Below are 27,125 nucleotides of genomic sequence, written 5' to 3' on the forward strand. Positions count from 1 at the left end.
GGGGGGGGGGTGGGGGGGGGGGGGGGTGGGGGGGGGGGGGGGTGGGGGGGGGGGGGGGTGGGGGGGGGGGGGGGTGGGGGGGGGGGGGGGTGGGGGGGGGGGGGGGTGGGGGGGGGGGGGGGTGGGGGGGGGGGGGGGTGGGGGGGGGGGGGGGTGGGGGGGGGGGGGGGTGGGGGGGGGGGGGGGTGGGGGGGGGGGGGGGTGGGGGGGGGGGGGGGTGGGGGGGGGGGGGGGTGGGGGGGGGGGGGGGTGGGGGGGGGGGGGGGTGGGGGGGGGGGGGGGTGGGGGGGGGGGGGGGTGGGGGGGGGGGGGGGTGGGGGGGGGGGGGGGTGGGGGGGGGGGGGGGTGGGGGGGGGGGGGGGTGGGGGGGGGGGGGGGTGGGGGGGGGGGGGGGTGGGGGGGGGGGGGGGTGGGGGGGGGGGGGGGTGGGGGGGGGGGGGGGTGGGGGGGGGGGGGGGTGGGGGGGGGGGGGGGTGGGGGGGGGGGGGGGTGGGGGGGGGGGGGGGTGGGGGGGGGGGGGGGTGGGGGGGGGGGGGGGTGGGGGGGGGGGGGGGTGGGGGGGGGGGGGGGTGGGGGGGGGGGGGGGTGGGGGGGGGGGGGGGTGGGGGGGGGGGGGGGTGGGGGGGGGGGGGGGTGGGGGGGGGGGGGGGTGGGGGGGGGGGGGGGTGGGGGGGGGGGGGGGTGGGGGGGGGGGGGGGTGGGGGGGGGGGGGGGTGGGGGGGGGGGGGGGTGGGGGGGGGGGGGGGTGGGGGGGGGGGGGGGTGGGGGGGGGGGGGGGTGGGGGGGGGGGGGGGTGGGGGGGGGGGGGGGTGGGGGGGGGGGGGGGTGGGGGGGGGGGGGGGTGGGGGGGGGGGGGGGTGGGGGGGGGGGGGGGTGGGGGGGGGGGGGGGTGGGGGGGGGGGGGGGTGGGGGGGGGGGGGGGTGGGGGGGGGGGGGGGTGGGGGGGGGGGGGGGTGGGGGGGGGGGGGGGTGGGGGGGGGGGGGGGTGGGGGGGGGGGGGGGTGGGGGGGGGGGGGGGTGGGGGGGGGGGGGGGTGGGGGGGGGGGGGGGTGGGGGGGGGGGGGGGTGGGGGGGGGGGGGGGTGGGGGGGGGGGGGGGTGGGGGGGGGGGGGGGTGGGGGGGGGGGGGGGTGGGGGGGGGGGGGGGTGGGGGGGGGGGGGGGTGGGGGGGGGGGGGGGTGGGGGGGGGGGGGGGTGGGGGGGGGGGGGGGTGGGGGGGGGGGGGGGTGGGGGGGGGGGGGGGTGGGGGGGGGGGGGGGTGGGGGGGGGGGGGGGTGGGGGGGGGGGGGGGTGGGGGGGGGGGGGGGTGGGGGGGGGGGGGGGTGGGGGGGGGGGGGGGTGGGGGGGGGGGGGGGTGGGGGGGGGGGGGGGTGGGGGGGGGGGGGGGTGGGGGGGGGGGGGGGTGGGGGGGGGGGGGGGTGGGGGGGGGGGGGGGTGGGGGGGGGGGGGGGTGGGGGGGGGGGGGGGTGGGGGGGGGGGGGGGTGGGGGGGGGGGGGGGTGGGGGGGGGGGGGGGTGGGGGGGGGGGGGGGTGGGGGGGGGGGGGGGTGGGGGGGGGGGGGGGTGGGGGGGGGGGGGGGTGGGGGGGGGGGGGGGTGGGGGGGGGGGGGGGTGGGGGGGGGGGGGGGTGGGGGGGGGGGGGGGTGGGGGGGGGGGGGGGTGGGGGGGGGGGGGGGTGGGGGGGGGGGGGGGTGGGGGGGGGGGGGGGTGGGGGGGGGGGGGGGTGGGGGGGGGGGGGGGTGGGGGGGGGGGGGGGTGGGGGGGGGGGGGGGTGGGGGGGGGGGGGGGTGGGGGGGGGGGGGGGTGGGGGGGGGGGGGGGTGGGGGGGGGGGGGGGTGGGGGGGGGGGGGGGTGGGGGGGGGGGGGGGTGGGGGGGGGGGGGGGTGGGGGGGGGGGGGGGTGGGGGGGGGGGGGGGTGGGGGGGGGGGGGGGTGGGGGGGGGGGGGGGTGGGGGGGGGGGGGGGTGGGGGGGGGGGGGGGTGGGGGGGGGGGGGGGTGGGGGGGGGGGGGGGTGGGGGGGGGGGGGGGTGGGGGGGGGGGGGGGTGGGGGGGGGGGGGGGTGGGGGGGGGGGGGGGTGGGGGGGGGGGGGGGTGGGGGGGGGGGGGGGTGGGGGGGGGGGGGGGTGGGGGGGGGGGGGGGTGGGGGGGGGGGGGGGTGGGGGGGGGGGGGGGTGGGGGGGGGGGGGGGTGGGGGGGGGGGGGGGTGGGGGGGGGGGGGGGTGGGGGGGGGGGGGGGTGGGGGGGGGGGGGGGTGGGGGGGGGGGGGGGTGGGGGGGGGGGGGGGTGGGGGGGGGGGGGGGTGGGGGGGGGGGGGGGTGGGGGGGGGGGGGGGTGGGGGGGGGGGGGGGTGGGGGGGGGGGGGGGTGGGGGGGGGGGGGGGTGGGGGGGGGGGGGGGTGGGGGGGGGGGGGGGTGGGGGGGGGGGGGGGTGGGGGGGGGGGGGGGTGGGGGGGGGGGGGGGTGGGGGGGGGGGGGGGTGGGGGGGGGGGGGGGTGGGGGGGGGGGGGGGTGGGGGGGGGGGGGGGTGGGGGGGGGGGGGGGTGGGGGGGGGGGGGGGTGGGGGGGGGGGGGGGTGGGGGGGGGGGGGGGTGGGGGGGGGGGGGGGTGGGGGGGGGGGGGGGTGGGGGGGGGGGGGGGTGGGGGGGGGGGGGGGTGGGGGGGGGGGGGGGTGGGGGGGGGGGGGGGTGGGGGGGGGGGGGGGTGGGGGGGGGGGGGGGTGGGGGGGGGGGGGGGTGGGGGGGGGGGGGGGTGGGGGGGGGGGGGGGTGGGGGGGGGGGGGGGTGGGGGGGGGGGGGGGTGGGGGGGGGGGGGGGTGGGGGGGGGGGGGGGTGGGGGGGGGGGGGGGTGGGGGGGGGGGGGGGTGGGGGGGGGGGGGGGTGGGGGGGGGGGGGGGTGGGGGGGGGGGGGGGTGGGGGGGGGGGGGGGTGGGGGGGGGGGGGGGTGGGGGGGGGGGGGGGTGGGGGGGGGGGGGGGTGGGGGGGGGGGGGGGTGGGGGGGGGGGGGGGTGGGGGGGGGGGGGGGTGGGGGGGGGGGGGGGTGGGGGGGGGGGGGGGTGGGGGGGGGGGGGGGTGGGGGGGGGGGGGGGTGGGGGGGGGGGGGGGTGGGGGGGGGGGGGGGTGGGGGGGGGGGGGGGTGGGGGGGGGGGGGGGTGGGGGGGGGGGGGGGTGGGGGGGGGGGGGGGTGGGGGGGGGGGGGGGTGGGGGGGGGGGGGGGTGGGGGGGGGGGGGGGTGGGGGGGGGGGGGGGTGGGGGGGGGGGGGGGTGGGGGGGGGGGGGGGTGGGGGGGGGGGGGGGTGGGGGGGGGGGGGGGTGGGGGGGGGGGGGGGTGGGGGGGGGGGGGGGTGGGGGGGGGGGGGGGTGGGGGGGGGGGGGGGTGGGGGGGGGGGGGGGTGGGGGGGGGGGGGGGTGGGGGGGGGGGGGGGTGGGGGGGGGGGGGGGTGGGGGGGGGGGGGGGTGGGGGGGGGGGGGGGTGGGGGGGGGGGGGGGTGGGGGGGGGGGGGGGTGGGGGGGGGGGGGGGTGGGGGGGGGGGGGGGTGGGGGGGGGGGGGGGTGGGGGGGGGGGGGGGTGGGGGGGGGGGGGGGTGGGGGGGGGGGGGGGTGGGGGGGGGGGGGGGTGGGGGGGGGGGGGGGTGGGGGGGGGGGGGGGTGGGGGGGGGGGGGGGTGGGGGGGGGGGGGGGTGGGGGGGGGGGGGGGTGGGGGGGGGGGGGGGTGGGGGGGGGGGGGGGTGGGGGGGGGGGGGGGTGGGGGGGGGGGGGGGTGGGGGGGGGGGGGGGTGGGGGGGGGGGGGGGTGGGGGGGGGGGGGGGTGGGGGGGGGGGGGGGTGGGGGGGGGGGGGGGTGGGGGGGGGGGGGGGTGGGGGGGGGGGGGGGTGGGGGGGGGGGGGGGTGGGGGGGGGGGGGGGTGGGGGGGGGGGGGGGTGGGGGGGGGGGGGGGTGGGGGGGGGGGGGGGTGGGGGGGGGGGGGGGTGGGGGGGGGGGGGGGTGGGGGGGGGGGGGGGTGGGGGGGGGGGGGGGTGGGGGGGGGGGGGGGTGGGGGGGGGGGGGGGTGGGGGGGGGGGGGGGTGGGGGGGGGGGGGGGTGGGGGGGGGGGGGGGTGGGGGGGGGGGGGGGTGGGGGGGGGGGGGGGTGGGGGGGGGGGGGGGTGGGGGGGGGGGGGGGTGGGGGGGGGGGGGGGTGGGGGGGGGGGGGGGTGGGGGGGGGGGGGGGTGGGGGGGGGGGGGGGTGGGGGGGGGGGGGGGTGGGGGGGGGGGGGGGTGGGGGGGGGGGGGGGTGGGGGGGGGGGGGGGTGGGGGGGGGGGGGGGTGGGGGGGGGGGGGGGTGGGGGGGGGGGGGGGTGGGGGGGGGGGGGGGTGGGGGGGGGGGGGGGTGGGGGGGGGGGGGGGTGGGGGGGGGGGGGGGTGGGGGGGGGGGGGGGTGGGGGGGGGGGGGGGTGGGGGGGGGGGGGGGTGGGGGGGGGGGGGGGTGGGGGGGGGGGGGGGTGGGGGGGGGGGGGGGTGGGGGGGGGGGGGGGTGGGGGGGGGGGGGGGTGGGGGGGGGGGGGGGTGGGGGGGGGGGGGGGTGGGGGGGGGGGGGGGTGGGGGGGGGGGGGGGTGGGGGGGGGGGGGGGTGGGGGGGGGGGGGGGTGGGGGGGGGGGGGGGTGGGGGGGGGGGGGGGTGGGGGGGGGGGGGGGTGGGGGGGGGGGGGGGTGGGGGGGGGGGGGGGTGGGGGGGGGGGGGGGTGGGGGGGGGGGGGGGTGGGGGGGGGGGGGGGTGGGGGGGGGGGGGGGTGGGGGGGGGGGGGGGTGGGGGGGGGGGGGGGTGGGGGGGGGGGGGGGTGGGGGGGGGGGGGGGTGGGGGGGGGGGGGGGTGGGGGGGGGGGGGGGTGGGGGGGGGGGGGGGTGGGGGGGGGGGGGGGTGGGGGGGGGGGGGGGTGGGGGGGGGGGGGGGTGGGGGGGGGGGGGGGTGGGGGGGGGGGGGGGTGGGGGGGGGGGGGGGTGGGGGGGGGGGGGGGTGGGGGGGGGGGGGGGTGGGGGGGGGGGGGGGTGGGGGGGGGGGGGGGTGGGGGGGGGGGGGGGTGGGGGGGGGGGGGGGTGGGGGGGGGGGGGGGTGGGGGGGGGGGGGGGTGGGGGGGGGGGGGGGTGGGGGGGGGGGGGGGTGGGGGGGGGGGGGGGTGGGGGGGGGGGGGGGTGGGGGGGGGGGGGGGTGGGGGGGGGGGGGGGTGGGGGGGGGGGGGGGTGGGGGGGGGGGGGGGTGGGGGGGGGGGGGGGTGGGGGGGGGGGGGGGTGGGGGGGGGGGGGGGTGGGGGGGGGGGGGGGTGGGGGGGGGGGGGGGTGGGGGGGGGGGGGGGTGGGGGGGGGGGGGGGTGGGGGGGGGGGGGGGTGGGGGGGGGGGGGGGTGGGGGGGGGGGGGGGTGGGGGGGGGGGGGGGTGGGGGGGGGGGGGGGTGGGGGGGGGGGGGGGTGGGGGGGGGGGGGGGTGGGGGGGGGGGGGGGTGGGGGGGGGGGGGGGTGGGGGGGGGGGGGGGTGGGGGGGGGGGGGGGTGGGGGGGGGGGGGGGTGGGGGGGGGGGGGGGTGGGGGGGGGGGGGGGTGGGGGGGGGGGGGGGTGGGGGGGGGGGGGGGTGGGGGGGGGGGGGGGTGGGGGGGGGGGGGGGTGGGGGGGGGGGGGGGTGGGGGGGGGGGGGGGTGGGGGGGGGGGGGGGTGGGGGGGGGGGGGGGTGGGGGGGGGGGGGGGTGGGGGGGGGGGGGGGTGGGGGGGGGGGGGGGTGGGGGGGGGGGGGGGTGGGGGGGGGGGGGGGTGGGGGGGGGGGGGGGTGGGGGGGGGGGGGGGTGGGGGGGGGGGGGGGTGGGGGGGGGGGGGGGTGGGGGGGGGGGGGGGTGGGGGGGGGGGGGGGTGGGGGGGGGGGGGGGTGGGGGGGGGGGGGGGTGGGGGGGGGGGGGGGTGGGGGGGGGGGGGGGTGGGGGGGGGGGGGGGTGGGGGGGGGGGGGGGTGGGGGGGGGGGGGGGTGGGGGGGGGGGGGGGTGGGGGGGGGGGGGGGTGGGGGGGGGGGGGGGTGGGGGGGGGGGGGGGTGGGGGGGGGGGGGGGTGGGGGGGGGGGGGGGTGGGGGGGGGGGGGGGTGGGGGGGGGGGGGGGTGGGGGGGGGGGGGGGTGGGGGGGGGGGGGGGTGGGGGGGGGGGGGGGTGGGGGGGGGGGGGGGTGGGGGGGGGGGGGGGTGGGGGGGGGGGGGGGTGGGGGGGGGGGGGGGTGGGGGGGGGGGGGGGTGGGGGGGGGGGGGGGTGGGGGGGGGGGGGGGTGGGGGGGGGGGGGGGTGGGGGGGGGGGGGGGTGGGGGGGGGGGGGGGTGGGGGGGGGGGGGGGTGGGGGGGGGGGGGGGTGGGGGGGGGGGGGGGTGGGGGGGGGGGGGGGTGGGGGGGGGGGGGGGTGGGGGGGGGGGGGGGTGGGGGGGGGGGGGGGTGGGGGGGGGGGGGGGTGGGGGGGGGGGGGGGTGGGGGGGGGGGGGGGTGGGGGGGGGGGGGGGTGGGGGGGGGGGGGGGTGGGGGGGGGGGGGGGTGGGGGGGGGGGGGGGTGGGGGGGGGGGGGGGTGGGGGGGGGGGGGGGTGGGGGGGGGGGGGGGTGGGGGGGGGGGGGGGTGGGGGGGGGGGGGGGTGGGGGGGGGGGGGGGTGGGGGGGGGGGGGGGTGGGGGGGGGGGGGGGTGGGGGGGGGGGGGGGTGGGGGGGGGGGGGGGTGGGGGGGGGGGGGGGTGGGGGGGGGGGGGGGTGGGGGGGGGGGGGGGTGGGGGGGGGGGGGGGTGGGGGGGGGGGGGGGTGGGGGGGGGGGGGGGTGGGGGGGGGGGGGGGTGGGGGGGGGGGGGGGTGGGGGGGGGGGGGGGTGGGGGGGGGGGGGGGTGGGGGGGGGGGGGGGTGGGGGGGGGGGGGGGTGGGGGGGGGGGGGGGTGGGGGGGGGGGGGGGTGGGGGGGGGGGGGGGTGGGGGGGGGGGGGGGTGGGGGGGGGGGGGGGTGGGGGGGGGGGGGGGTGGGGGGGGGGGGGGGTGGGGGGGGGGGGGGGTGGGGGGGGGGGGGGGTGGGGGGGGGGGGGGGTGGGGGGGGGGGGGGGTGGGGGGGGGGGGGGGTGGGGGGGGGGGGGGGTGGGGGGGGGGGGGGGTGGGGGGGGGGGGGGGTGGGGGGGGGGGGGGGTGGGGGGGGGGGGGGGTGGGGGGGGGGGGGGGTGGGGGGGGGGGGGGGTGGGGGGGGGGGGGGGTGGGGGGGGGGGGGGGTGGGGGGGGGGGGGGGTGGGGGGGGGGGGGGGTGGGGGGGGGGGGGGGTGGGGGGGGGGGGGGGTGGGGGGGGGGGGGGGTGGGGGGGGGGGGGGGTGGGGGGGGGGGGGGGTGGGGGGGGGGGGGGGTGGGGGGGGGGGGGGGTGGGGGGGGGGGGGGGTGGGGGGGGGGGGGGGTGGGGGGGGGGGGGGGTGGGGGGGGGGGGGGGTGGGGGGGGGGGGGGGTGGGGGGGGGGGGGGGTGGGGGGGGGGGGGGGTGGGGGGGGGGGGGGGTGGGGGGGGGGGGGGGTGGGGGGGGGGGGGGGTGGGGGGGGGGGGGGGTGGGGGGGGGGGGGGGTGGGGGGGGGGGGGGGTGGGGGGGGGGGGGGGTGGGGGGGGGGGGGGGTGGGGGGGGGGGGGGGTGGGGGGGGGGGGGGGTGGGGGGGGGGGGGGGTGGGGGGGGGGGGGGGTGGGGGGGGGGGGGGGTGGGGGGGGGGGGGGGTGGGGGGGGGGGGGGGTGGGGGGGGGGGGGGGTGGGGGGGGGGGGGGGTGGGGGGGGGGGGGGGTGGGGGGGGGGGGGGGTGGGGGGGGGGGGGGGTGGGGGGGGGGGGGGGTGGGGGGGGGGGGGGGTGGGGGGGGGGGGGGGTGGGGGGGGGGGGGGGTGGGGGGGGGGGGGGGTGGGGGGGGGGGGGGGTGGGGGGGGGGGGGGGTGGGGGGGGGGGGGGGTGGGGGGGGGGGGGGGTGGGGGGGGGGGGGGGTGGGGGGGGGGGGGGGTGGGGGGGGGGGGGGGTGGGGGGGGGGGGGGGTGGGGGGGGGGGGGGGTGGGGGGGGGGGGGGGTGGGGGGGGGGGGGGGTGGGGGGGGGGGGGGGTGGGGGGGGGGGGGGGTGGGGGGGGGGGGGGGTGGGGGGGGGGGGGGGTGGGGGGGGGGGGGGGTGGGGGGGGGGGGGGGTGGGGGGGGGGGGGGGTGGGGGGGGGGGGGGGTGGGGGGGGGGGGGGGTGGGGGGGGGGGGGGGTGGGGGGGGGGGGGGGTGGGGGGGGGGGGGGGTGGGGGGGGGGGGGGGTGGGGGGGGGGGGGGGTGGGGGGGGGGGGGGGTGGGGGGGGGGGGGGGTGGGGGGGGGGGGGGGTGGGGGGGGGGGGGGGTGGGGGGGGGGGGGGGTGGGGGGGGGGGGGGGTGGGGGGGGGGGGGGGTGGGGGGGGGGGGGGGTGGGGGGGGGGGGGGGTGGGGGGGGGGGGGGGTGGGGGGGGGGGGGGGTGGGGGGGGGGGGGGGTGGGGGGGGGGGGGGGTGGGGGGGGGGGGGGGTGGGGGGGGGGGGGGGTGGGGGGGGGGGGGGGTGGGGGGGGGGGGGGGTGGGGGGGGGGGGGGGTGGGGGGGGGGGGGGGTGGGGGGGGGGGGGGGTGGGGGGGGGGGGGGGTGGGGGGGGGGGGGGGTGGGGGGGGGGGGGGGTGGGGGGGGGGGGGGGTGGGGGGGGGGGGGGGTGGGGGGGGGGGGGGGTGGGGGGGGGGGGGGGTGGGGGGGGGGGGGGGTGGGGGGGGGGGGGGGTGGGGGGGGGGGGGGGTGGGGGGGGGGGGGGGTGGGGGGGGGGGGGGGTGGGGGGGGGGGGGGGTGGGGGGGGGGGGGGGTGGGGGGGGGGGGGGGTGGGGGGGGGGGGGGGTGGGGGGGGGGGGGGGTGGGGGGGGGGGGGGGTGGGGGGGGGGGGGGGTGGGGGGGGGGGGGGGTGGGGGGGGGGGGGGGTGGGGGGGGGGGGGGGTGGGGGGGGGGGGGGGTGGGGGGGGGGGGGGGTGGGGGGGGGGGGGGGTGGGGGGGGGGGGGGGTGGGGGGGGGGGGGGGTGGGGGGGGGGGGGGGTGGGGGGGGGGGGGGGTGGGGGGGGGGGGGGGTGGGGGGGGGGGGGGGTGGGGGGGGGGGGGGGTGGGGGGGGGGGGGGGTGGGGGGGGGGGGGGGTGGGGGGGGGGGGGGGTGGGGGGGGGGGGGGGTGGGGGGGGGGGGGGGTGGGGGGGGGGGGGGGTGGGGGGGGGGGGGGGTGGGGGGGGGGGGGGGTGGGGGGGGGGGGGGGTGGGGGGGGGGGGGGGTGGGGGGGGGGGGGGGTGGGGGGGGGGGGGGGTGGGGGGGGGGGGGGGTGGGGGGGGGGGGGGGTGGGGGGGGGGGGGGGTGGGGGGGGGGGGGGGTGGGGGGGGGGGGGGGTGGGGGGGGGGGGGGGTGGGGGGGGGGGGGGGTGGGGGGGGGGGGGGGTGGGGGGGGGGGGGGGTGGGGGGGGGGGGGGGTGGGGGGGGGGGGGGGTGGGGGGGGGGGGGGGTGGGGGGGGGGGGGGGTGGGGGGGGGGGGGGGTGGGGGGGGGGGGGGGTGGGGGGGGGGGGGGGTGGGGGGGGGGGGGGGTGGGGGGGGGGGGGGGTGGGGGGGGGGGGGGGTGGGGGGGGGGGGGGGTGGGGGGGGGGGGGGGTGGGGGGGGGGGGGGGTGGGGGGGGGGGGGGGTGGGGGGGGGGGGGGGTGGGGGGGGGGGGGGGTGGGGGGGGGGGGGGGTGGGGGGGGGGGGGGGTGGGGGGGGGGGGGGGTGGGGGGGGGGGGGGGTGGGGGGGGGGGGGGGTGGGGGGGGGGGGGGGTGGGGGGGGGGGGGGGTGGGGGGGGGGGGGGGTGGGGGGGGGGGGGGGTGGGGGGGGGGGGGGGTGGGGGGGGGGGGGGGTGGGGGGGGGGGGGGGTGGGGGGGGGGGGGGGTGGGGGGGGGGGGGGGTGGGGGGGGGGGGGGGTGGGGGGGGGGGGGGGTGGGGGGGGGGGGGGGTGGGGGGGGGGGGGGGTGGGGGGGGGGGGGGGTGGGGGGGGGGGGGGGTGGGGGGGGGGGGGGGTGGGGGGGGGGGGGGGTGGGGGGGGGGGGGGGTGGGGGGGGGGGGGGGTGGGGGGGGGGGGGGGTGGGGGGGGGGGGGGGTGGGGGGGGGGGGGGGTGGGGGGGGGGGGGGGTGGGGGGGGGGGGGGGTGGGGGGGGGGGGGGGTGGGGGGGGGGGGGGGTGGGGGGGGGGGGGGGTGGGGGGGGGGGGGGGTGGGGGGGGGGGGGGGTGGGGGGGGGGGGGGGTGGGGGGGGGGGGGGGTGGGGGGGGGGGGGGGTGGGGGGGGGGGGGGGTGGGGGGGGGGGGGGGTGGGGGGGGGGGGGGGTGGGGGGGGGGGGGGGTGGGGGGGGGGGGGGGTGGGGGGGGGGGGGGGTGGGGGGGGGGGGGGGTGGGGGGGGGGGGGGGTGGGGGGGGGGGGGGGTGGGGGGGGGGGGGGGTGGGGGGGGGGGGGGGTGGGGGGGGGGGGGGGTGGGGGGGGGGGGGGGTGGGGGGGGGGGGGGGTGGGGGGGGGGGGGGGTGGGGGGGGGGGGGGGTGGGGGGGGGGGGGGGTGGGGGGGGGGGGGGGTGGGGGGGGGGGGGGGTGGGGGGGGGGGGGGGTGGGGGGGGGGGGGGGTGGGGGGGGGGGGGGGTGGGGGGGGGGGGGGGTGGGGGGGGGGGGGGGTGGGGGGGGGGGGGGGTGGGGGGGGGGGGGGGTGGGGGGGGGGGGGGGTGGGGGGGGGGGGGGGTGGGGGGGGGGGGGGGTGGGGGGGGGGGGGGGTGGGGGGGGGGGGGGGTGGGGGGGGGGGGGGGTGGGGGGGGGGGGGGGTGGGGGGGGGGGGGGGTGGGGGGGGGGGGGGGTGGGGGGGGGGGGGGGTGGGGGGGGGGGGGGGTGGGGGGGGGGGGGGGTGGGGGGGGGGGGGGGTGGGGGGGGGGGGGGGTGGGGGGGGGGGGGGGTGGGGGGGGGGGGGGGTGGGGGGGGGGGGGGGTGGGGGGGGGGGGGGGTGGGGGGGGGGGGGGGTGGGGGGGGGGGGGGGTGGGGGGGGGGGGGGGTGGGGGGGGGGGGGGGTGGGGGGGGGGGGGGGTGGGGGGGGGGGGGGGTGGGGGGGGGGGGGGGTGGGGGGGGGGGGGGGTGGGGGGGGGGGGGGGTGGGGGGGGGGGGGGGTGGGGGGGGGGGGGGGTGGGGGGGGGGGGGGGTGGGGGGGGGGGGGGGTGGGGGGGGGGGGGGGTGGGGGGGGGGGGGGGTGGGGGGGGGGGGGGGTGGGGGGGGGGGGGGGTGGGGGGGGGGGGGGGTGGGGGGGGGGGGGGGTGGGGGGGGGGGGGGGTGGGGGGGGGGGGGGGTGGGGGGGGGGGGGGGTGGGGGGGGGGGGGGGTGGGGGGGGGGGGGGGTGGGGGGGGGGGGGGGTGGGGGGGGGGGGGGGTGGGGGGGGGGGGGGGTGGGGGGGGGGGGGGGTGGGGGGGGGGGGGGGTGGGGGGGGGGGGGGGTGGGGGGGGGGGGGGGTGGGGGGGGGGGGGGGTGGGGGGGGGGGGGGGTGGGGGGGGGGGGGGGTGGGGGGGGGGGGGGGTGGGGGGGGGGGGGGGTGGGGGGGGGGGGGGGTGGGGGGGGGGGGGGGTGGGGGGGGGGGGGGGTGGGGGGGGGGGGGGGTGGGGGGGGGGGGGGGTGGGGGGGGGGGGGGGTGGGGGGGGGGGGGGGTGGGGGGGGGGGGGGGTGGGGGGGGGGGGGGGTGGGGGGGGGGGGGGGTGGGGGGGGGGGGGGGTGGGGGGGGGGGGGGGTGGGGGGGGGGGGGGGTGGGGGGGGGGGGGGGTGGGGGGGGGGGGGGGTGGGGGGGGGGGGGGGTGGGGGGGGGGGGGGGTGGGGGGGGGGGGGGGTGGGGGGGGGGGGGGGTGGGGGGGGGGGGGGGTGGGGGGGGGGGGGGGTGGGGGGGGGGGGGGGTGGGGGGGGGGGGGGGTGGGGGGGGGGGGGGGTGGGGGGGGGGGGGGGTGGGGGGGGGGGGGGGTGGGGGGGGGGGGGGGTGGGGGGGGGGGGGGGTGGGGGGGGGGGGGGGTGGGGGGGGGGGGGGGTGGGGGGGGGGGGGGGTGGGGGGGGGGGGGGGTGGGGGGGGGGGGGGGTGGGGGGGGGGGGGGGTGGGGGGGGGGGGGGGTGGGGGGGGGGGGGGGTGGGGGGGGGGGGGGGTGGGGGGGGGGGGGGGTGGGGGGGGGGGGGGGTGGGGGGGGGGGGGGGTGGGGGGGGGGGGGGGTGGGGGGGGGGGGGGGTGGGGGGGGGGGGGGGTGGGGGGGGGGGGGGGTGGGGGGGGGGGGGGGTGGGGGGGGGGGGGGGTGGGGGGGGGGGGGGGTGGGGGGGGGGGGGGGTGGGGGGGGGGGGGGGTGGGGGGGGGGGGGGGTGGGGGGGGGGGGGGGTGGGGGGGGGGGGGGGTGGGGGGGGGGGGGGGTGGGGGGGGGGGGGGGTGGGGGGGGGGGGGGGTGGGGGGGGGGGGGGGTGGGGGGGGGGGGGGGTGGGGGGGGGGGGGGGTGGGGGGGGGGGGGGGTGGGGGGGGGGGGGGGTGGGGGGGGGGGGGGGTGGGGGGGGGGGGGGGTGGGGGGGGGGGGGGGTGGGGGGGGGGGGGGGTGGGGGGGGGGGGGGGTGGGGGGGGGGGGGGGTGGGGGGGGGGGGGGGTGGGGGGGGGGGGGGGTGGGGGGGGGGGGGGGTGGGGGGGGGGGGGGGTGGGGGGGGGGGGGGGTGGGGGGGGGGGGGGGTGGGGGGGGGGGGGGGTGGGGGGGGGGGGGGGTGGGGGGGGGGGGGGGTGGGGGGGGGGGGGGGTGGGGGGGGGGGGGGGTGGGGGGGGGGGGGGGTGGGGGGGGGGGGGGGTGGGGGGGGGGGGGGGTGGGGGGGGGGGGGGGTGGGGGGGGGGGGGGGTGGGGGGGGGGGGGGGTGGGGGGGGGGGGGGGTGGGGGGGGGGGGGGGTGGGGGGGGGGGGGGGTGGGGGGGGGGGGGGGTGGGGGGGGGGGGGGGTGGGGGGGGGGGGGGGTGGGGGGGGGGGGGGGTGGGGGGGGGGGGGGGTGGGGGGGGGGGGGGGTGGGGGGGGGGGGGGGTGGGGGGGGGGGGGGGTGGGGGGGGGGGGGGGTGGGGGGGGGGGGGGGTGGGGGGGGGGGGGGGTGGGGGGGGGGGGGGGTGGGGGGGGGGGGGGGTGGGGGGGGGGGGGGGTGGGGGGGGGGGGGGGTGGGGGGGGGGGGGGGTGGGGGGGGGGGGGGGTGGGGGGGGGGGGGGGTGGGGGGGGGGGGGGGTGGGGGGGGGGGGGGGTGGGGGGGGGGGGGGGTGGGGGGGGGGGGGGGTGGGGGGGGGGGGGGGTGGGGGGGGGGGGGGGTGGGGGGGGGGGGGGGTGGGGGGGGGGGGGGGTGGGGGGGGGGGGGGGTGGGGGGGGGGGGGGGTGGGGGGGGGGGGGGGTGGGGGGGGGGGGGGGTGGGGGGGGGGGGGGGTGGGGGGGGGGGGGGGTGGGGGGGGGGGGGGGTGGGGGGGGGGGGGGGTGGGGGGGGGGGGGGGTGGGGGGGGGGGGGGGTGGGGGGGGGGGGGGGTGGGGGGGGGGGGGGGTGGGGGGGGGGGGGGGTGGGGGGGGGGGGGGGTGGGGGGGGGGGGGGGTGGGGGGGGGGGGGGGTGGGGGGGGGGGGGGGTGGGGGGGGGGGGGGGTGGGGGGGGGGGGGGGTGGGGGGGGGGGGGGGTGGGGGGGGGGGGGGGTGGGGGGGGGGGGGGGTGGGGGGGGGGGGGGGTGGGGGGGGGGGGGGGTGGGGGGGGGGGGGGGTGGGGGGGGGGGGGGGTGGGGGGGGGGGGGGGTGGGGGGGGGGGGGGGTGGGGGGGGGGGGGGGTGGGGGGGGGGGGGGGTGGGGGGGGGGGGGGGTGGGGGGGGGGGGGGGTGGGGGGGGGGGGGGGTGGGGGGGGGGGGGGGTGGGGGGGGGGGGGGGTGGGGGGGGGGGGGGGTGGGGGGGGGGGGGGGTGGGGGGGGGGGGGGGTGGGGGGGGGGGGGGGTGGGGGGGGGGGGGGGTGGGGGGGGGGGGGGGTGGGGGGGGGGGGGGGTGGGGGGGGGGGGGGGTGGGGGGGGGGGGGGGTGGGGGGGGGGGGGGGTGGGGGGGGGGGGGGGTGGGGGGGGGGGGGGGTGGGGGGGGGGGGGGGTGGGGGGGGGGGGGGGTGGGGGGGGGGGGGGGTGGGGGGGGGGGGGGGTGGGGGGGGGGGGGGGTGGGGGGGGGGGGGGGTGGGGGGGGGGGGGGGTGGGGGGGGGGGGGGGTGGGGGGGGGGGGGGGTGGGGGGGGGGGGGGGTGGGGGGGGGGGGGGGTGGGGGGGGGGGGGGGTGGGGGGGGGGGGGGGTGGGGGGGGGGGGGGGTGGGGGGGGGGGGGGGTGGGGGGGGGGGGGGGTGGGGGGGGGGGGGGGTGGGGGGGGGGGGGGGTGGGGGGGGGGGGGGGTGGGGGGGGGGGGGGGTGGGGGGGGGGGGGGGTGGGGGGGGGGGGGGGTGGGGGGGGGGGGGGGTGGGGGGGGGGGGGGGTGGGGGGGGGGGGGGGTGGGGGGGGGGGGGGGTGGGGGGGGGGGGGGGTGGGGGGGGGGGGGGGTGGGGGGGGGGGGGGGTGGGGGGGGGGGGGGGTGGGGGGGGGGGGGGGTGGGGGGGGGGGGGGGTGGGGGGGGGGGGGGGTGGGGGGGGGGGGGGGTGGGGGGGGGGGGGGGTGGGGGGGGGGGGGGGTGGGGGGGGGGGGGGGTGGGGGGGGGGGGGGGTGGGGGGGGGGGGGGGTGGGGGGGGGGGGGGGTGGGGGGGGGGGGGGGTGGGGGGGGGGGGGGGTGGGGGGGGGGGGGGGTGGGGGGGGGGGGGGGTGGGGGGGGGGGGGGGTGGGGGGGGGGGGGGGTGGGGGGGGGGGGGGGTGGGGGGGGGGGGGGGTGGGGGGGGGGGGGGGTGGGGGGGGGGGGGGGTGGGGGGGGGGGGGGGTGGGGGGGGGGGGGGGTGGGGGGGGGGGGGGGTGGGGGGGGGGGGGGGTGGGGGGGGGGGGGGGTGGGGGGGGGGGGGGGTGGGGGGGGGGGGGGGTGGGGGGGGGGGGGGGTGGGGGGGGGGGGGGGTGGGGGGGGGGGGGGGTGGGGGGGGGGGGGGGTGGGGGGGGGGGGGGGTGGGGGGGGGGGGGGGTGGGGGGGGGGGGGGGTGGGGGGGGGGGGGGGTGGGGGGGGGGGGGGGTGGGGGGGGGGGGGGGTGGGGGGGGGGGGGGGTGGGGGGGGGGGGGGGTGGGGGGGGGGGGGGGTGGGGGGGGGGGGGGGTGGGGGGGGGGGGGGGTGGGGGGGGGGGGGGGTGGGGGGGGGGGGGGGTGGGGGGGGGGGGGGGTGGGGGGGGGGGGGGGTGGGGGGGGGGGGGGGTGGGGGGGGGGGGGGGTGGGGGGGGGGGGGGGTGGGGGGGGGGGGGGGTGGGGGGGGGGGGGGGTGGGGGGGGGGGGGGGTGGGGGGGGGGGGGGGTGGGGGGGGGGGGGGGTGGGGGGGGGGGGGGGTGGGGGGGGGGGGGGGTGGGGGGGGGGGGGGGTGGGGGGGGGGGGGGGTGGGGGGGGGGGGGGGTGGGGGGGGGGGGGGGTGGGGGGGGGGGGGGGTGGGGGGGGGGGGGGGTGGGGGGGGGGGGGGGTGGGGGGGGGGGGGGGTGGGGGGGGGGGGGGGTGGGGGGGGGGGGGGGTGGGGGGGGGGGGGGGTGGGGGGGGGGGGGGGTGGGGGGGGGGGGGGGTGGGGGGGGGGGGGGGTGGGGGGGGGGGGGGGTGGGGGGGGGGGGGGGTGGGGGGGGGGGGGGGTGGGGGGGGGGGGGGGTGGGGGGGGGGGGGGGTGGGGGGGGGGGGGGGTGGGGGGGGGGGGGGGTGGGGGGGGGGGGGGGTGGGGGGGGGGGGGGGTGGGGGGGGGGGGGGGTGGGGGGGGGGGGGGGTGGGGGGGGGGGGGGGTGGGGGGGGGGGGGGGTGGGGGGGGGGGGGGGTTGGGGGGGGGCCGGGGGTGGGGGGGGGGCGGGTGTGGGGGGCCCCTTGGGGGGGGGGGGGGGGGGGGGGAGGTGGGGGGGGGGGGGGGGGGGGAGCGGGGGGCGGGGCGGGGGGGGGGGGAGTGGGGGGGGGGCTGGGGGGGGGGGGGGGGGGGGGGGGGGGGTGGGGACAGTTCCCATCATCCCCTGCCAGCATGATGCTGGCAGGGGATGATGGGAACTGTAGTCCATAACATCTGGAGAGCCGCGAGTTTGACACCTGTGCTTTAGATCAAGACTCATAAAAGCACAACGTGATCCAGTGTCCTCTGTGCAATTGGTCTGGCCCCCTCGCTCCCTAAAGGTTTGGAGAGCACCTCGCTTTTCCAGTCTGAAAGGAGCTCAAAGATTGCAAGGAGGGTGAGCTACCTACTCAGCAATGGAAGACCAACAGGCAAAGACCTCCGTTTCCTCTCAAGCTCTGGAAGAAAACTGCAAACCGAGCCAGGGAGAGGGAAAGGGGTGGGAAAGACACTCCTCGGAGAGGATAAACTTTCATTCTTAAAACAGAGAAATATTTAAGTCAGCAGATGTCTAATTCGTTATTTTTATTAGAGCAGGGAGAGAACGCTGTAATTATTAGCCTCTTTGACAAACATCTAACATGCGATTCGCAAACAGAGACGCTGCGCAGTGCCAGAGAAATCTGCATAATGAAATGCCGGCAGAGGATCAACTGCGCAGCGTCTGGGCTTTCATCCCAAAAGAAACCAACGTGAGGAAAAATGAAAACACACCCGGAAGGGCCAAGCGCCAGATGTCCCAGGAAAGCTGAGCTGCTCACCTGTAGTGACGGCTGACCTTGGTCAATCTACCAGGTAAGTCATACCTGTGTGGGCAGGCACGGAGAGGATCCCAAAGCAGGAACTTGAGACAACCCACAATAACACCATTTTTTCCCCAGAGGGTTGCTCCAGCATCTGTTGCTTTTCCCTGAATTGCACGGAGACTTCCTCAGCAGCGTTATTTTTAAATTTCAGAATGGCAGATGTCAGTATAGCAGTAGGAAGAACTTCCGCAATGAAAGAGCAGCAGAGCAAACTGACCAAGAAGGCTACACGATTTAAAAGGGGGTCAGACCATGAAGTCTCCCCCCTTTCCCCAGTTTCATCTCCTCCAACTGACACCCCCCCCCCAAGTTCTCAGGCAATGGTCTTTCCAAACCCTGACATCTGGTATCCACAACTGGAGATGCATGTAGCATAAAAGGAGGAGGAGGAGGACGAGAGTTTGGATTTATATCTCCCCTTCCTCTTCTATAAGGAGACTCAAGGTGGCCTACAAGCTCCTTTGCCTTCCTCTCCCCACAACAGACACCTTGTGAGGCAGGTGAGGCTGAGAGAGTTCAGAGAGAACTGTGACTGGCCAAGGTCACCCAGCAGGAATGTAGGAGTGTGAAAACACATCTGGTTCACCAGATAAGCCTCCACCACTCAGGTGAAGAAGTGGGGAATCAAACCTGGTTCTCCAGATTAGAATCCACCTGCTCATAACCACTACACCAGCCCTGCCCCACTGCTGTGCCCCCTCCCAGCATGCTGCTCTGCCACTTCTCCCATGTTGGCCAATAACAGGGTTACAGGAACCCCTCTCCCCTCCCATGCACAACCAAACCAGACCCCAAATTTGGCACACTCAAGCTGAGACAGCAGCCCCATTTCTAGGTGAAAGAAGCAATTAAGAGCACCTCCAGCACATCTGGCCTGTTCTAGATAACAGCTGAAGAATTAGGTCCCCCCCCCCTTTCCTTATCTCATTTGTTTTGTTGGCCTACGTCCTGGTCACAAGCGGCTCACAGCCAGAGAGACGCCAGAGACTTATGATTATGACCTCTCATAGTTCGGCTGGTCCATTTTTAATCCAATTAGCAGCTCCCAAAGAACTGCTTATCAGAAGATGGGGAAGGAAGTGCTTCCCCTGGTTCCCCCCAGTGTGGTCTGCTTTTTAAATAGTCCCTCCCACCCCCAGGAGAAGAAATGAGCTTTGTAGGAGATGGGATCACTTTGATTTTTCTGCCTCTCTTTCCAGGCACTAGTCCACAGGGAGAGGTTGGGGTCACAATGCCCCTGGAAATCTCTGACTCTCCAGGGAGCAGCTGCTACCTGCAATTACAGACGTGTGTGTGTGTATGTTGAAGGCAGCAACTTTACCTGTATGTTGTCAAAGGATGCACGGTTTGTTACATCGTACAGGAGCAGCAAAGCTGAAGAGAAAAGGAAAAATAAAAATATTGTCAGACCTCGAGTCTGAAAATAATAGAAACTAGAGATTTGCTCTAAAGTCTTTATTTCACAGTGAAGGGTAAACATCAGCAAAGAGGAAACTGAGGATTCCCGCTCAAACCCACTCCCACCAATGCAGACGAGGCATTTCTCGAACAGGGTGACTTGGTTTTGATTTTGTAAGCTTCCCCCTGAAACTCTGTGTCACTTAGGGATGTGGGGAAGACAGAAGCTGCTGAAATTTCTGGTGCACCCAGATTTGGAACGCTGTGTGTCCTCCATCTAGCAGCACCAAACAGGATCTCAAAGATGAAGGGTGGGGGGATTGCCACCAGACTGGTCCCAAAGAGCTGGATTTCATTCGCTTAACCATTTGCCATGGGGGGATGGCAGAGAGGCAGAGAAGTAAAAACAACCAGCAGATTCCAGGAGTACCTGATGGGGCCTGCATGCTGTCCCGCCCCCTCCCAGCAACAGAGGGGCCATCCCAGGAGCTTGATTAAGGACCTGCAGCCAACCTGTAACAAAGTACACAAATCCTCTTTCCCTGGTAAGAGTCTCCCCGACTCGCTGATGGTGGCATCTAGGAAGGTACCATTCTACTCACTTCTTAGAAAAACCAAACCCCCCTCCCCCCAAACAAGCACTTGGCAGAAAACTAGCCCTGCAAACCGCTTCGTCCAACACTCTGAGGCAAAGCCATGAAACCCAGAGTTACTGGGAAGTTTCTCACTTTCCCCACCACCGCGTGAAAATATTCACTGCGGCTGCAGGCAACATTAAACCTTCATTTCCCCTGCCGGAGAAACAATTCTTGGGGCTGTGTGCCATCAGGAAACCTTAGCTGTCTCCATTATCATTTGCCTGCTCCGGAGGCCTCTCCGGAGAGAACTCTCATTCCTGCAAGACAGATAACTCTGCGGAATAAGCCAGCCTGCTTGACAGTCTGGCCAACTGTTCTGTCAGGGAAGGTTAATTTCCATTTTATAGAGAGAAAAGTCTATGTAAATATCAGCAGATGGTGAAGAAAGAATTCAGGTTTGCCTGGGATCGATAGCTCCTAATGTAAACCTAGAACTACTGAGGAGAGATTTATAAAGTCTACACATTCAAAAATGATAGGGGTGACCTTGGAAGCTACACCAAACTTTTTCTAAGTGTAGGTGTTTTACAAAATGCAAAATCAAAGATGTTATGCACCTGGGCCAATGTTAGCCCAGTTTGGTGGATCACTGCTTAAGATGAAGGAACTTGCAACCGGAGTCCTGCTAACTGGATAATAAACATCGTGATGTTATTGGAAGAATATACTCAAGCAGCCAAGTTTTAATAAGATGCCGGGGGAAAAATGTCCAGCTTGCGACTAAGATGAATAAACAAGACTGAGCTGAACAGCACTGCAACGGACATCTTGAATGCAAAGTTTATTGGATGCAGATGACTTAAAAGGCTCAGATTTCCAATAGAAATAATTCTGGTATATATTGGTGGAGGGTGGGGGAGTGGGGAAGTCCTGTGATCGGAGAAGTCCTGTGCGATGACACTAACCCGACTAGGACCTTGTTATTATTTGGTGTATTTTATTGCCTTCTCACTCAGAAGGTATTTGCAGAAGTCGGTGAGTTAATCTTCCATTCAAAGACTCTAGAACAACTCAAATCCATTTGTGAAGCCCCTCCTTTTCCTTTGGGTTGACTCCCAGGAGGTCATAAAACCCCATGGCCTTCCAAATATCAGTTTGAAGAAGAAGAAGAGTTTGGATTTATATCCCCCCTTTCTCTCCTGTAGGAGACTCAAAGGGGCTTACAAACTCCTTTCCCTTCCCCCTCACAACAAACACCCTGTGAGGTGGGTAGGGCTGAGAGAGCTCCGAAGAACTGTGACTAGCCCAAGGTCATCCAGCTGGCGTGTGTGGGAGTGCACAGGCTAATCTGAATTCCCCAGATAAGCCTCCACAGCTCAGGCGGCAGAGCGGGAAATCAAACCCGGTTCCTCCAGATTAGAATGCACCTGCTCTTAACCACTACGCCACTGCTGCTCCCTCCCTGGTGATCCCTCACCACCCAGGAGTCACACAAATAGACTGGGTAACTCTGGCTGGCACCAATAACTCAGAGCATCTCCTGCTACACATCTAGCACGCTGGACCTGCCTTGCTGTTTACACAGATTCCACCTAACCGCTGCACTTCATGCTGTGCTCCTACAAACAAAGGCAATCTGTCAGGACTTTGCATTTCACACTCCAGGGAATCAACAGCGTTCCAGGGAAAATGTTCAGTTGGAAGGCCCACACGGGGTGGGTGCCACCCACACTTCCAGTGGCAGGTCGTTCCACAGTCTGAGGCAGCAGCTGGGATTGGGCATTCCTCCAAGAATCACCATTTGTCTCCTGGTGCTCTCTCCAAAGCTGCACGGGATTCTGGGATGCCTCTTTGGGATTGTGTGGACAACCAATTTTCCCAGGTCAGACTTGCTCTGGCAGGAGTCTTTCCACAAGCCAAGGGTATGTCAGCAGGGGGAGGGAGCAGTAACCGTAAATTGTCACCTTCTGGGGCTGGGAGAGCCCCTTTTCACACACACACCCGCCCCAGGGCAGGCCAAGAAGAAAAGTCGCCTCTCATTTGCTCCTGCCGTGCCTGATGCAGTCACCCAGAGTCCTTCTCGCGCCCTGCGACTGCAAACCTGTGAAACTTCCAGCACGAGTGGAAAATTTCCCCAGCCTAATTAGCAAAGTGAGACGTCAGCCCATTTCACAAAGGCAGCCTTTGAGCGCGGGAGCTGCCGCCTGAATAAAAAGATCCTTGCAGAAGAAAGGAGGCTGCCAACGACGTCTTCCCTTCAGCCCTTGACAATCTGAAGGGCCCTTTCAAGTCATTAGGAATTCCAGAGTGCTGTTCCAAACACACTACAAAGGCAGCACCCCAGCCCCAGTTGGGACACAGCCATTTAAATCATCCCCCCGCTGAGGAGTCCCTTTGATCTACACCCCAAGAGCATGCTGCCTCCTTCAAAGGAGAATGTCAGAGGGCAAACCTCTGAGCAAAACTGGAGGATGGAGCAAAAGTATTTCCCTGGGTGCTCAGGACTCCTTTCATGCCACCGTCCATCGTGGGCGGCCCATGTTTGGAACACTGGAGGCACCCGTTTAGATCTGACCATAGGCCAGTCTAGATGTTCTCAGGAGAACCTGAGTCGTAGCAGCAGATTTCCAGTGGGTTTTCCAGGGACCCCTGTTTCTAAGGGAATTTCCCAGCAAGGAAAGACTCCATTTCCCGCTTTCTACTGTAATAGAGACCATGTTAATCATCCTCAGAAAAGAATTACAACTCAACAAGGACTGGAAGAGGAATTTTGACAGCTGGGCTGGAAGTGGCTACTGGGGGCTTTCCGGGCGGTGTGGCCGGGGTCTGGTAGTTTTTGCTCCAAACATTTTGCCTGCATCTATGGTTGACATCCTCAGAGGTATGTCATGGCGAGGAGAGAGCTGGAAGTGTTCTCTGCCTTGCAGGAAAGGATCAACAACTATCCAAACTGGATTGGTTGCTGAGCAGCTGTGATTTTTTTAGCTGTGTAATCCCCAATTGGCTGGGAAGATCCATTCAGGAAAAATAACTGCCCAGGATTTCAGCAATGGCAGCAACGGAAAAGAAAAATGGGTTTTCTGAATGAATAAAGGAAACAGTTCTCCTCTTTCCGGAGAGCTGCTTTTAACTCAAGAACCAAAACAGGAGAACGTGTGACACAGCCCTAAATTTTAGCCGCTGTAAAGACCCTGAATATTTCTTTGGCCTCGCTGCATTTTATGCTCAGCTAGAAAGCAAGAAACCTGTGGATCTCCTTACCGTGGGCATCTCGATAGTACGCATGCGTCACACTCCGAAACCTCTCCTGGCCAGCCGTGTCCCAGATCTGAGAATGGCAAGAAGACAGAGCTCACTGGGAAGCAGCCAAATTGCACACAAAAATTATCTCCACCACACACACACACACCTGTCAAGTTGTTGAGACTCAGACAACCAAGGGAGGAAAATATAGGCCAAGCAAGTACTAGGAAGTGATTCCTGGAAAGACTGGTACAATTCATCCTCCCCCAACTTTTCAGTCATCTGAATTCTTCCAAAATTCTGCCAATTTAATAGCCTTTCCTACGCAGAGGCACACACAGCAATTACATTTCAAAAGAATCCTGAAATCAAGATCCAAAGAAACACTTCCCCCCCGGTCAGACCTTTTCTCACAGAGCCCGTGCCACATCACAAAACAGCTTTGGAGGCACTCCTTAATTTCAAGAGCAGACTGCTCTTCTGTATGAGCAGGAAACACACGCTTACAGCTCTTTGGACTCACAGAACTGACTTTGCACCAAATTTAGGACCCCAGCCCATTTATTCAGACCTTCCGCAAGAGGCCAGCAAGGTAAAAATTGTAGCTTAGCAATTAATTTTTCCAGCCAGAGCCGAACTCTCAGTTCTAATCTATAACCTGCACTTTGTTGACATTCCGTTGTTGATTGTTTCTTCCTGAACAGCAAGTTTGTGATCATTTCTGTGACAGCTGAGCAATCAGCCAATGGCTATGTAGGATTACAGGCCAACACACCGGATTTCACCTGGCAAATTACATCTTATATGTAGAATTTAAAATGAGGGCAAAGAACTGGCCCAAGTATTCTAGCCTCTAAGGCAGGGGTCTGCAACCTGCGGCTTTCCAGATGTTCATGGACTACAATTCCCATCAGTCCCTGCCAGCATGGCCAATTGGAAAGCCACAGGTTGCAGACCCCTGCTCTAAGGCCTGATCCAGAGAAGGGAACTGCTAAACTACCAGCTGCCCTTGACTTACTGCAGAAACGCCACAGGCTTGAAAGGAATGACGGGCAGAAATATGCACCCCCACTCTCTGAAAATAAACCGAAAGTCAAACGTATCTCCTCCATCACCAAGGCAGTCCTTTGGAATGAGTCTTTTTTCAATGACAAGGCGAAGGGGTCCAAGCAATTTGAAAGATTATTAATTCTCCCAGTCCAGGGAAGGAGGGTTGCTGATAGAGACAGCGACAGACAGAAGGTGACATGAGTAATACGTTTTTCAAGCAGAGCTGCGCCATTTGCTCAGCCCATCAGACAGCTGAAGCAATCCCCACTGGACTCAACACACGGTTTTTGGCGCTTTCCTAAGCGGGGAAATCCATTTGACAGACAGACAGTGGGGAGGGTGTCTCCATAATTAGATTTATCGGCTTTTAACAGGCTCTTTGTGTGTGCACAGAGGGACCCGTTCCCGCCCTTGCGCACCAATCTCTCTGCAGATCAGAGAGAACCAAGGCCCACTCTTGTGCCGGCTCCTCCCAGTGCACCTCTCAGGTACAGATAATTGCCTCCCCATGTTGGTCTATTTTCGGGATCTCAGCTGGGTTCTACGTTAGTTTCCACTTTAGCCATAAAGGCATCTTTCCGCCTTTCTGCCAAATTTCCCCCTACATGTGCCTGAGATTTCTTCAAATACTATTTGTCCTGCATCCAACAATCTGTGCATTTCCTCTACATTCCTGTGGACTCTTCTAGCTCCAGGAAAGATAATTTCCACAGTCAGGAGACGCGACAGCACTCCTTGTTTGGGGATGAAGAGGGCTTTCAACCTCTTGTCTATCCATCCCCCTGACCCACACAACTATTCCACCGGGCTATTCCTGCCTTTCTGGGGACAGCAGGAATGGACAGGATGGGGAGAAAACCTAGCATGAGGAAGAAAGGATGGAATTCCTCCCAGCAACATTCCCTCCACATACAGATCGAGGCCCCAATCCAAACTGAGCCCACTGTAGATATCATATGTGACTTCTCCACTTTCCAAAGATCTACACATTTGGCAAATCAGATATGAAGAGCAAGAAAGCCAGCAGAGGGGGATGATGGGGGGGCTTTCCAGTGTCTTGCACTGGAGTGTCACATGTATGACTGTCATGCCACTAGGACAGAAGTGGTAGGTAGGTGCCCTTCGCTGCAATGAAGAAGCTCTCCTGGCACTCTCCAAAGGAGAGTGTATAATGCGTTCTCTTGAAGCCAAGGTGGCAGACCTGGAGAAGCTGAAAGAGGCAGAGAGGGTGACAGACGAGGCTTTCAGGGACCTAACAGCCGGGTCCCACTCCCAAGGTGACATCTCTTCAGATGTCATGGAGAATGAAGGCCTTGGGGATGGAGGGTGCCAGTCTGAGGTGGGGGAAGATGCTCCCTTAGATGGGATCCCTTCCTTAACTGGTGATCAGCTATCCTCTCACACTGAGGATACCCCTCAAGGAGGAGTGGGGAGCTCCCTTGTAGTGGGTGGATTGCGATCATTAGAAATGTAGAGAGTTGGAGTTTGTGAGAGGCGTGATGACCGCATGGTGACTTGCCTGCCTGGATGCGAAGGTTGCGGATGTCGCGCATGCGTCTAGAATGGGCTTTTAGACAGTAGCTTGGGGTGGAGTCAGCAGTTGTGGTCCCACATTAGCACCAACGACATTAGGAAATGTAGCCCGGGAGGTTCTGGAAGCTAAATTTAGGCTGCTAGGAAACAGGTTGAAGTCCAGGACCTCCAAGGTAGCGCCCATTCTCAGAAATGCTACCGTTCCACAGCGCAGAGGCGAGCTAGGCAAAGCGGAGATACAGGGTCTCAATGCTGTCGTGTGTGGATGAGAGAAGGTGGTGTAAGAGCAGAGGGTTTCAGATTTGTCTAAGGAGACTGGGAACCTTTTGGGACAAGGTAGGCCTGTACACAAGCCCAGGGACGGGCTTCATCTTAACCAAAGAGGAACCAGGCTGCTGGCTGGCTCCAACATTATTAAAAGGTGGCTTGGAACAGCTTTTAGAAAACTGATCACACTGGGGGGAAAGCCGACAGGAGACTGAGAGGTGACTTAGGTTCGGAATACAGTATCTATGGGGATGCAGACAGAGAGGAGGTTTTTCTAAATCAACGCCACATACAAAGCAAGGAACATAGCAATATGTGCATGTGACAAAGGGATAGATGTCTACAAAAGACTTGAGAAATTGTAAAGCACATAAATCCCAGGTTAAGGACAGAGAGCAGGAGTATACAGGTGTGTCTATGCTAATAGTATAAGCATTACGACCTAAAATGGGAGGAGCTAGAGTTACAGAGTTTTGAAGGGAGGGACTTTGATATAGGTGGGCATCCACAGGAGACATGGTGGAATGAGGAGGAGAACCAGTGGGATGCTGTTATACCAGGAGCTACAGGCTCTATAGGAAGGATAGGACAGGGCGCATTGGGGGTGGAGTTGCCCTTTACATCAAAGAGAGCATGAGTATCACATAAAATAGACAATGCCAAGGGGGGAGCTGGTTCCCCTACAGAAACACTGTGGATATCAATGCACCAGGTGTGAAGGACAGTTTAATATTAGGAATATATTATACGTCCCCTGACCAAAGTGCTACACAAGAGGATTCACAGAGATGGAAAAAAAAAGAAATTAGAGAGGAGAGCCAACAAAAAAAAAAATGTGAGGTGGTAATGGGTGATTTTAACTATCCCCATATAAACTGGAGAAAAATGCATGTTCAGGTCATAGTAAAGGAGAGAGCATTCCCTGGATATGCTAAATGACTGTAGCTTAAGAGCAGATGGTTGTGGAACCAACCCAGGGGAGAGGTGATCCTAGATTTAATTCTATGTGGGACCCAGGACCTGGTGCAGGAGAGTCAGTGTTGTTGAGCCGATAGGGAACAGCGACCACAATGCTGTCAGATTCAGTATCTCAGCATGCAGAACAAGTGGCAACTACTAATGTAGTTACATTAAGCCTTCAGAAAGGGAAATTTCTCCAAAGATGGGGGGGGATAGTGTAGAGGAAGCTGAAAGGGAGAAAATCAGAGGAAGTCAAAACTGTCCAGGATGCTTGGAGGTTATTTAAAAAACACAGTAATAAAAGCTCAGCTGGAATATGTGTTCCACAGGTTAGAAAAGAGCAGCACCCAGTCCAAAAGAAAGCCACCATGTGGTTAACAAAGAGAGAGGTTGAGAATTATCAAGAGAAAAGAAAATGTCTTTTAGAAAATGGGGAGTCCAGTTTGGCTGATATGAAAGGAATATGAGAGGAACACAAATGGTGGCAAAAGAGAAGCAAGTTAGCTGTAAGGGGGGAGGCAAAAAAAAGGATTATGAGGAGCGCATGGCTGCGAACATCAAGACCCAGCAACAAACAGTTCTTCAAGTACATCAAAAGCAGGAAGCCAAGCAAAAGGGAAGTGAAGTAGGCCCGTTAGATGACAAAGACAAGGAACAAAGGGGTGTGCTAAAAGATGACAGGGAGATTGCAGAGAAGCTGAATGAATTCTTTGCATCTGTCTTCACCCAAGAGGAGGTGAGGAACATTCCTGCACCTGAACCAAGCTTCTTAGGAGGCCGAATCCGAGGAACTAGCTGAAGATGAAGTGATAGACAAAGGAAAGAAGTTCTGGCAGCCATTGATAAACTAAATGTTACTAGAATCCCTGGCCCCAGATTGCATTCACCCAGAGTTCTTAAAAGAGCTCAAGCATGAAATTGCTGATCTTCTACTCACTTTTTAATATGCAACATATCCTGAAATCAGGCTCCATCCCTGAAAGACTGGAAGATGGCCAATGTCACACCAATCTTTAAGAAAGGGTCTGGGGACCCGAGAAATTACAAGAGCCAGTCAGTTTGACATCTGTTTCCTGGTAAATTAGTAGAATCTATCATTAAAGATAAGAATTATAAAACATGTAGAAAAGCAAGACCTGCTGAGAAAAGAGTCAGCATGGCTTTTTTGCAGAGGCAAATCCTGTCTTACAAACTTACTAGAGTTCTTTGAGGGGTGTAAGCAGCAGGCATGTGGACAGGGAGGTGAACCGATTGGACATTGTCTACTTGGATTTCCAAAAGG

General features: G+C 75.2%; 1 protein-coding gene across 1 annotated transcript in view; it reads right to left on the reverse strand.

Annotated features, from left to right (window-relative positions):
• RAB26 (RAB26, member RAS oncogene family) overlaps nucleotides 1–27,125 on the reverse strand; it is a 180,792-nt gene that overhangs the window by 59,891 nt on the left and 93,776 nt on the right. The window contains exons 4-5 of the mRNA XM_048494280.1: nucleotides 22,052–22,118; nucleotides 18,136–18,188 (exon numbers count right to left, since the gene is read on the reverse strand). Of these exons, the coding sequence (XP_048350237.1) occupies nucleotides 18,136–18,188; nucleotides 22,052–22,118 (120 nt within the window). The remainder of the gene's footprint in view (nucleotides 1–18,135; nucleotides 18,189–22,051; nucleotides 22,119–27,125) is intronic.

Source organism: Sphaerodactylus townsendi, linkage group LG04 (genome assembly GCF_021028975.2).
Source record: "Sphaerodactylus townsendi isolate TG3544 linkage group LG04, MPM_Stown_v2.3, whole genome shotgun sequence".
In the NCBI taxonomy this organism is placed as follows: domain Eukaryota; kingdom Metazoa; phylum Chordata; class Lepidosauria; order Squamata; family Sphaerodactylidae; genus Sphaerodactylus; species Sphaerodactylus townsendi.